We start from the raw sequence: 9812 nt of genomic DNA on the forward strand, positions 1-9812 counted from the left end.
GCATCATGATTCCACTATTTATAAGGCAATGCCTATAGATCAAATTGATTAGGATCAGTTTCACTCTCCAGATCAAAGTTCACCCTCTCCATTCACCAGGGCTTGTTGAGAATAGTGTCAACATCTTTAGTTCATAACAACCATCAAAACAATCAATCCCTAATACATGAATGGCTTCACTCATATAGTTATTAACATACTCAACTCAAATCTATCCTTCAGTTTTAAAAATCATTCCGTTTCCAAATCATAATTAAAAACCCAATGAATTATCCAACCAAAATTTAGAATGACATTGTTTAGTGATTCAAATTAGTCCTATCACTCAAAGTAAAAAAAACTCAATTTAACACACATCAACATTGGCAGAATGTACATTTATATTAACATCCAGTATAATTATCCCATAATTCTACTATTAACTTTTTTATCACGATTATAATACAGATCAGTATCTCAATGCATTCTTAATCTAAATTACTATATTTTTATGTGGTGTAGACCTCTACCATCAACCTGATACCCCAAAAATCTAAAACAATTTTGCGCACAGTTGACCAACTCCTTCCTTCAGGCACTGATTCTTCTGGCGTCCTTTTCGTCTTCTTCAGATAGAACTATAAAGCTAAGTGGATGGCCATGATAAGGTCCCAATTTCAATGTCTCACTTGAGTCGCCATCACCTCTACCACCCATTATGTCTTGTCCATTCGTCAACCAGTATACCAGCAACATAAGAGAAGTTTAGAACAGATCTCTCCCCATGCTCACTCCACGTGGACTCCTGAGAAAAACATGAGAGAAAAGCAGTTGATAGCTTAGATTGGATGCTGTACACCAGTTGCTGGCTCGGACTCATTTCTCTCGGCAGAAGTGGTGCGGACAGGGCCGTATTGAACACCTTTGTCACTCTTCTTCAGCCAGTTAGAGGGGGGTTTGGGGTACACACACTGTTCGGTCCAATTATCTCTTCCATGCGTTAAGATACCATCTGATGTCACGTTTCATGACAACCTCGAGAGGACAGATCAGAACAACAGTTTAGTTCAGTTCATTAACTATATGATAAATGATTACTTTAACCAATTATTCTTAATACAAATGTCTTAACATATGTCAAAGAGAATAACAACACATTCTATTGAAACTATTCTTTCAAATTGGCTTATACTCCCCATCACACTGTCAACTTCATCGCAGAACCACAGGATCAGGAAGTTAGACCTATAACCCATCTGGAACAGAACAGAACAAACAACACAATAATACACTCCTTCACAGATCACTCCATATACTCCTACACATCTCTCAAGGTGTGGAAACTTAAAACCAAAACCTCAAAAGAACGGTACCCTCCCCCATTTTGAACACATAACTCTCCATGAGAGTAATGTATAAAAAAACACTACTACTGGTCAAAAAATAAAACAACATTTCAAATAACAAAATCTAATTAAAATCACTACTCTTAAGAACTCCATAAAGAAAAATGATTGTACCCATATAGTCATAGGAAAATAGACTTAAGGCAGCCTACCCTTAGTCAAAGGCAACGCCCTCTCCTTCTTCATTGGTCCAAATCACAGATATGGCTAAGAACCAGAAACTTCATCATAATTATCAATAGTACAAATGACCTGAAATCAGTATGACAAATGACCTTAAATACATCATCCAAATGGCTTTCCAATGAGGGTGATCAAACCACAATGGAAAGTCATGACAGAGGTCAGAGGTCATACAAACCCTTCATATAAATGTTTCTTACTATGTTAGACAAATTAATGAAAAACAGTCAAACATTTCATACATGTTGTATCCCAGTTTTCCAGTACATTCCTTTATCAAAAGAATTCACGTGTTTAATTAAAACTCAGAAAATAAAAAGTTCCATGTGTGTGTGCCCCTTTAAGACACCTTGGCACTAAGACAAAAGGAAAACTCACTAAACTCAAAGGAAATAGAACCCACAAAACACACAAATCAAACATAGTATTATAAAAACACCAACAAATAGTCATAACAAATGTGTTGTGTGTGGGTATTTGCAAACCTTAAGGTAAAAACAAACAAAAAATTGCCAGGCCTTATTTAATTTGGTAGTTTATGGCCTTAATCTCACTCACTCTCCCCAATATTATAGCCCCAGGAAACCTTTCAAAGAGAGACAATGAAACCCCCATTTTCCCAGAAAACACAAAACACTTCGTTAGCATTCATTATAGTACACCGATTCAGCAAGCCAAAAGTTTTAACTACATACAAAACCTGACAATAATGATAAGTCCACTGTACTCCCTCAAATCATTCATCATTAGTTTTAATAGGAAGCCCACTAGCTATCATCACTGTTACATTCTCAGAAAGCATGAGCTCCTGAGTTGGAAAAATCTTGTGCAATACACTGACGCCTGTCTTGTGTTCAAGATCCTAAATGGCCTTGCTCCCCCTCCACTCAGTACGTTTGTTAAACAGAAAACCCGAACATTTGGCAGCAGATCCACAAGCTCTGCCATGAGAGGTGACTGTATAGTTTCCTTAAGGAAAAGCACCTTTAGTCAATCTGCTTTCTCTGTGAGAGTTTCTCATGTCCGGAATACCCTTCTATTAGACACACACAACTGTGATTAATGTGCACTTTCCCTGTAAAAATAAAAATAAAATCAAACTCAAACTGCAATCCACTTTAATGACTGGACATTGTTCCACGTAATGGAAATGGAATGTTCAAAAACTTTGAAGCATCCACGAGACGTGGGTATCAGAGTTGTGCAGGTTCCGAGTGAAACCAACAACATTATTTGTTCAGCGAAAGAGAAACCTGGTGAATGTCATTATTGCGAGATTTCTGGTCACTGTCAATGAGAATTTCAGAAAAGAAAACATGTCCTATGAGGAATGGCCAGGAGAAGCACAGTCCGTCTAAGGGAAAATGGAATCAAGACAACAGCCCCAATGATAGTTGGTGCAGAAATTTAAGAAGCTCTCTCCGGCTCAGCAGCAGAGTTTGCTGGATGCTGTTAAGGGAAACTAATAGACCCCTCTTACGTCCCATCTCAGCTGGTGTACATATGAAATCAGATGGAATATATGTGAACATGATGGTTAATAACAACTTTGCAGTAGATTATTTAGTAGATACTGGTGCTGAAGTCACTGTATTGCCCATATCTTATGCAAAACATATATGTCTTAAGTACACGGGCAACAAAAGATGAGAGCAACAGGAGTGGGGGGGGGGGGGGGAACATAGATATGAAACAGACCAAACCATTATCAATTTCTATTGGTCCATGGTCCATTGAAGATTGATGCAAGGGTGTGGATAGGCTCATTTGAACAACCTATTTTAGGCCTTGATGTTATTATGCAACTTGACTCTACATTGAACATTTCTGAAGGGAAGGTGACGTGGCACACCATGTAATCCAGCTACTCTGATGCTTCACCCAGAGACCACATTACTTGAACATGACTGTAGCTCAGTTGGTAGAGCATGGTGTTTGCAACGCCAGGGTTGTGGGTTCGATTCCCACGGGGGGCCAGCACAGGAAAAAAAAAACAATGTATGAAATGTATGCATTCACTACTGTAAGTCGCTCTGGATAAGAGCGTCTGCTAAATGACCAAAAATGTAAATGTAAAAATGTGAGTTGGTTTTGGATCAGCTCTCTGACGGGTTTATTAAGAGTCATCCGTTGGAAAACCCTGAGTTTATCTTATACACAGATGGTTCAAGCATTGTGGAGGGGGGTATGAGGAAGGTAGGCTGGCATGGGCAGTTACTACAATGGACAATGTGATAGTGAGATTTGAGAAAAGCAGATGTTCACTTTATGAGTGACACAATTCTTAACTATTGCATACAACTCTCTAATGCAGTAGGGGATGCAGACAGACAAGTAAAAGAGGCATGGGGAATAACTCCCGAGGGGGGACATGACGTAGTACCAGGACAGTGGCATTAGGGCCAAAATAATCGAGACATTAGGGCCAAAATGGGAAGGTCCTTATCAAGTTTAGCTAATAACGAGGTCAGCAGTAAAAGTCCAGGGAAAATCATTTTGTCCATTTTGATGACAAAGCAGAGCCTGGAGAATAAAGAACTGATTGATTAGCAATCAGGGGCCAATCTCAGGTGAAGAAGCATAGTAAGATGATCAGAACCTGATAAGCTTCTATGTTGTACACCGCAGTCATCAAATTAGGGGTATCTAGGTGAAATGTCCAACTTTTTCGTGCAAATCAGGACATGTTTACTTCCGGAAATCTACAGTTGAAGTAGGAAGTTTACATACATCTTAGCCAAATACATTTAAACTCAGTTTTTCACAATTCCTGACATTTAATCCTAGTAAAAAATTCCCTGTCTTAGGTCAGTTAGGATCACCACTTTATTTTAAGAATGTGAAATGTCAGAATAATAGTTGAGGGAATTATTTATTTTTATTTGGCCATTTGGCCCAGTTTTATTGCTAGAAATTATAAGTGGTTAACCACAGGCTAGGGCTGGGTTATAAACTACATCCTGTCCCTTTGTTCTGTGGAGAGAATCACAGGAGAGAAACACTGGAGAGCATCACTGAGGACAGGGGAGTGATTTGTCCTATTTGAATAAACCAATTTTCCTCCCCCTGATTTGCTTTGGGGTCTGTGTTATTAAAGAATAACATCAACTGCTAACAATATCAAACAATTGGAATCATTTATCACCCACAACATGCATTCAGAATGATTGCTATGGTCAAGGACTTGACAAGCAATATTACCTAAACCATCTAAACTGGAACAACCATCAGTCACAGTGTCCAACGAAGGTGGCGCCCCTCCTCGGTCGGGCGGCGCTCGGCGGTCGTCGTCACCGGCCTATTAGCTGCCACCGATCTATGTTTCTGTGTCTTTTGGTTTTGTCTGTCTATCCCGCACCTGTTTCGTGTCTGTCATTAGTGGGGGGTTATTTAGTGTGTATTTTCAGTTTGGGTTCTCGTGCGGGATTGTTTATTGTCCACTCAGGACAGTTGTGTGTGTGTGTGTGGCCTGTTTCGCTGACCTGTGTCAGCTTTATTGCCGGGCTGCGCCCCGTGCGCTTTTTTCTCATGTTTATTTTGGGAATGTGTTTTCCCTGGCGGACTTTATTGAGCGCCCTGTGCCTTTTGGCTATTGTGTTTTTTCCCGTTGCATTAAAACACTGTTGCTCCGACCCTCTGTCTCCTGCGCCTGATTCCGCATCTCCACTGGTCCTAGAATTCCGTGACACCATCTCTGTAAATAGTGCAATAAGTCCAACCCCTTACAGATTAGTGATGAGAATTCCGAGTCTTTTCTGTGAGCCGACTCATTTTGCTCCATTCACGTAAGAGTGTCTCCCAAATAGCTCTTAGTTAATAATGCTTAAAAATCGACCGAGAACCAATGTATATCCCAAAAGGTAGGCAGATCGTGAAATGTTGTTCAAATTAATTTTTACCTGGCCAAATTATTAGACATTCTCACAATTATTATGCCTTTTTTTTAACGCAATGAAAAAATCACCATTGTCCAGATGCACTCTCCATGCTCTCCATGTTTCTGCATGTTTCTGCAGTGAGAATTCACCCTCTATAGATAAGTTACAAAATAATGATCTGCAGAAAACGTTTGTTTTGAGCTCAAAAAGCAGTAGTATCAGTATCCAAATGTACGGGTCTTTCACTGATGTGATTCGGTTCCTGACGTTCACCAAAAAGATCTGTTCAAAAAGAGCTGTTCGTTCGCGAACGACCCTTCACTATTACAGATTGGATTAGTTTAGAAAAGTTTTATCTTTGTATAGTATAATCAATGAATCAATGTGCATGCAGAAACATAGATACTAGAAAAAACTATTCTAAAACTCAACCTGCAACAAAGCATTCAGGGAGGAATGATAATGAGCACCCTCTCATGTCTTTTTCACTCAGAGAGTTAACTGAAATACAACAAAACCACGCTGTGTTGATTCCACTGTGAATGAAATAACACTTATTTTAGTCGCCATGTAGTGAAAATGTTAATCCCACTGGTGTTAACCCCAATAGAATCAACACTCAGTTATAACACTCACAACACTTTTTACCTTAACACCAACACTTGCTGTGCATGCAGGAGAAAACAAAGTGAGGAGAGCATAGTAATTTAGACAGACACGCACACAGCCCCACTTACAGATGTTTACACAAGCTTTCAAAATCTCACACAGATTCCCCAATCTTTACAAAGATAAACCACACACATCAATAACAACCACACACCACATAGACAAAGACACACACACACACACACACACACACACACACACACACACACACACACACACACACACACACCACACACACACACACACACACACACACACACACACACACACACACACACACACACACACACACACACACACCTAGCTTTGTAGCTGTTTAATTCATGGGGCCTTGGCAGCTCTCTTTCTCTCTTCCTTCTCAATCCTCTCCCTCTCTCTTCACACTTCTCCGTTTCACCTCTCTTGCTCTCTCTCGTAGCCATAGTGCGTGTGTGTTTGTGTGTTGATGCTTGTGTGTTTGTGTGTTGATGCTTGCGTGTTTGCGTGTGTGCATGTGTTTCTGTGTTGTGTGTGTGTGTGTGTGTGTGTGTGTGTGTGTGTGTGTGTGTGTGTGTGTGTGTGTGTGTGTGTGTGTGTGTGTGTGTGTGTGTGTGTGTGTGTGTGTGTGTGTGTGTGTGTGTGTGTGTGTGTGTGTGTGTGTCCGTCCATTCAGAGCCCCTGGTAAGGCTTGTCTGCCCAATAATAAATCAGGCTTGTACTGTCGGCAAGCGTTGGCCTCTGCCTATTAGATGAGGGGATTTACTTGAAAGAGCTATGGAAGTGAATACATGAATAAAAATGAATAGCAAGACCTGGCCGACTAGACACACACACATATGCACACAAGGACAAAGATGTGTGAGGTGTGTGTGTGTGTTCGTGTGCATTTATAGCAGTGTGACTAATACCATTGAGTATAATTGGACATTGTGTGAATGGGCTCTTTTCCTCGACACCACCTGTCCGCCCACCACTGCCCTTTGGCCAATTAGCCTAGCCACCCCTCCGCCCTTCTTCCCCCTCGCTGACAAATCAAATAAAGATCCCTCGCAAACGAGTAGACCGGTCATATCTATCAGAGTCTCACCCCTTCACTCCCTCCATCCCTGTCAAAACATCCTCTCCAGGCATTCTTTATTTGTTCAAAGGAGTGTATTCTGGGATTCAATTAGAGAATAGCAGCGAGAGAGCCACGTCGTCCACCTTTGTGCTAAACTGGAAAAAAGAGAGAGAGAGTGGTTAGAGAGCTGGTAGTTGATGAGCCCCTGGTCAACTGTGGGTCAAGAGGCTGTGTGGCATTTTGTCCTTATATGGACGAGTGCGCTTGGTGGGGGTTGTCCTGTGGTGCCTTAATTGCAACCTGTAGGGATGCAACCATAATAAGCATACACTCACAGCGATGGATAGTTTAAAAATGGACACGCACACAAATATCAAGGCACTCTAACACACACGAGCCAGAGTATACACTAACATCAATGAGCGCACGTTGCATCACACTCAATATGCCGCAATCATTCGCCATGGATATGCAGTATCCCTTTTTTGTTTTCTCATTAAGGGAATTAAGAATGGATTACCCACCAGTCTGAAGTGAATGCTATTATGGATGAAAGTATCTCTCTTTGTTGTTGCTGTGGTGGTTGGTGTTGTTCCTTTTTTCTCCAAATGGAATATGCTCTATCTTTGATTAGCTCGGTGCGTTGGGGTTTGGGGTACAACTTTCCACAGTAATTAAGCTGTCAATCAAAACCAATGTCTTCTGGGTAAAAATGGCGAGCCGAACTGAAACTTTTCCTAACAGGTGGCCAGGGTATATAAGCCACTGCCCATTGCTTACGCCACAATATCTGGCCTTGTTTTATTTTAGGAAGTTTGTTATTTTTTCAAATGGCTTCATAACATGGCCTTAGAGTAAACTCTGTTTTTTTCATTTTGTTGTAAAGAGGGAAGTGAAGATAGGGTTTTGGAAAGTGACAAAATGTAAAAAAACAAAGAAAAAAAACATTATTCTGAGTGTGGTAAATCACTTGTAGGTCTATGTATTTCTTGGCAGCAATTTGGCACAATACTTTGGTGGTATTGGCAATGCAAGTGGAAGTTCATTTTCTATGGAAAGCCAAGTTATTCTCTTTTTAAAGTGTGTTTTTCTCTTTCCCTGTCCAGGTGGTGTTTCAGGCCATTCGGGGATCGGGCTATGAAGGCGACATTGCCATCGATGATGTATCAGTCACCAGGGGGAAATGCAAGCAGGAGAACTCCGTTTCCAACACAGGTATGTATGTCACAATATTACTGTAGGTGTAGGGGGAAGTCGCCCCTTGACGCAGATCTTAGGTCAGAATATGTCTATTAATCTCACCAACTCACTAAAGGCAGACACAGTCTATCACATTCTCACCATTACAAACCAAACACAGTATAGGAAGAAACTGTTCAGTTTCACCCAGACATTGTTGAGAGCTTGCCCTTTCAGAGACGTTGGCCTTTTTCCAAAGCTATACTTTATGCTGTATACTCTATGCTGTATGGTTACTTTGAAAATGTAATATGCAATAAATAAACGCTTTCTGCAACAGGTGGATGAATTTACAAATTGATTTAAGATTTGGGGAAACCAGAGACAGAGGGATAGAAGGGGGAATGTACTTAACCAGAGAGCAGAGACCCTAATGATGGAAACTGGTAGCAGAATGATATTAATAAGGAGAGAGATTTAAGGTGTTAGAGAGAAGGCGAGAGAGCAAGAGATTAAGAAATATAAAGTGAGGAGAAAGAATTGCAGAAGACATGTGGCATAATAATAGTAATGGGGAGAAGAGCTGCCCCCAATGGGGCAACAAAAGTGTCAGCACTCAACCATAACACTTTTTGACAATACAACAGAACAGATTAAACGGAATGACATTTAATCTCACAGGTGGCCAAAAATAACAATCTGAAAGCCACACCCCTACTAAGCCTCACCTCCAGTCTTCTGATCTGACCCAGTGGTTCATAGCTCAGTGACCCAACTGGTTAGTTAAAAAATAACCCAAAGTGTGTTCTGTCCACTATTTTCCCAGCACTGGGTAGCTTTTAACCTAGCATTATTTTAGTGTAGCAAGGCACAACGCGCCTTGACCTTCATTGACACTGCTATAGGATTCCTCCATGCTACCCACACCATACAATGGCTTCATACAGCACTGACCATAACACTGACCATAATTGAAAGAGCTTTCATTGCCAATGTATAGGCAGCCACAATTGAGCAACTCCACACGATGGCTTCTATTGACAATTACTTACCTCTAAGTGAGAAAGCTCTCACTGTCAATGTATTCTTGTGTCCGTTGACCACCACTGACCACAGTGATTGAATCAAGCCGGCACTAAACTGACTTGAAGCTGCCCCTGACCTCAAGCACATTATGGGAAATAGAGATAGAGAACCATTAACATTTTGTTTGTAAATGAATGGGTGATCTTGGGAAATGGTCAATTATAAAAGATAAAGCTACTGTACTATCACAATATCGAGGGATCAAGTTAGACATACTGTAGACTATAACTGTGGAAAGAAAGTGGTCTGGTACAGTGTTGATATCTGTGTATTTTATCACTCATGGGGGTGCCCAAGTTAATATTTTCAACACTTATGGGTGTGCCCAACATTGCTGATGGCAAATGCATTCCCCCACAGATCAAATGGGGATGTACTATAACTTAGGCGAGA

General features: G+C 40.8%; 1 protein-coding gene across 1 annotated transcript in view; it reads left to right on the plus strand.

Annotated features, from left to right (window-relative positions):
• The window catches only part of LOC106610595 (MAM domain-containing glycosylphosphatidylinositol anchor protein 1), a 357350-nt gene extending 348174 nt beyond the window's left edge, over positions 1 to 9176 (plus strand). The window contains exons 16-17 of the mRNA XM_082956545.1: positions 8261 to 8369; positions 9160 to 9176. Coding sequence (XP_082812671.1) covers positions 8261 to 8369; positions 9160 to 9176 — 126 coding nt within the window. The remainder of the gene's footprint in view (positions 1 to 8260; positions 8370 to 9159) is intronic.
• The last annotated feature ends 636 nt before the right edge of the window (positions 9177 to 9812 follow it).

The sequence above is a fragment of the Salmo salar genome, chromosome 09 (assembly GCF_965601325.2).
Source record: "Salmo salar chromosome 09, fSalSal1, whole genome shotgun sequence".
Classification (NCBI taxonomy): domain Eukaryota; kingdom Metazoa; phylum Chordata; class Actinopteri; order Salmoniformes; family Salmonidae; genus Salmo; species Salmo salar.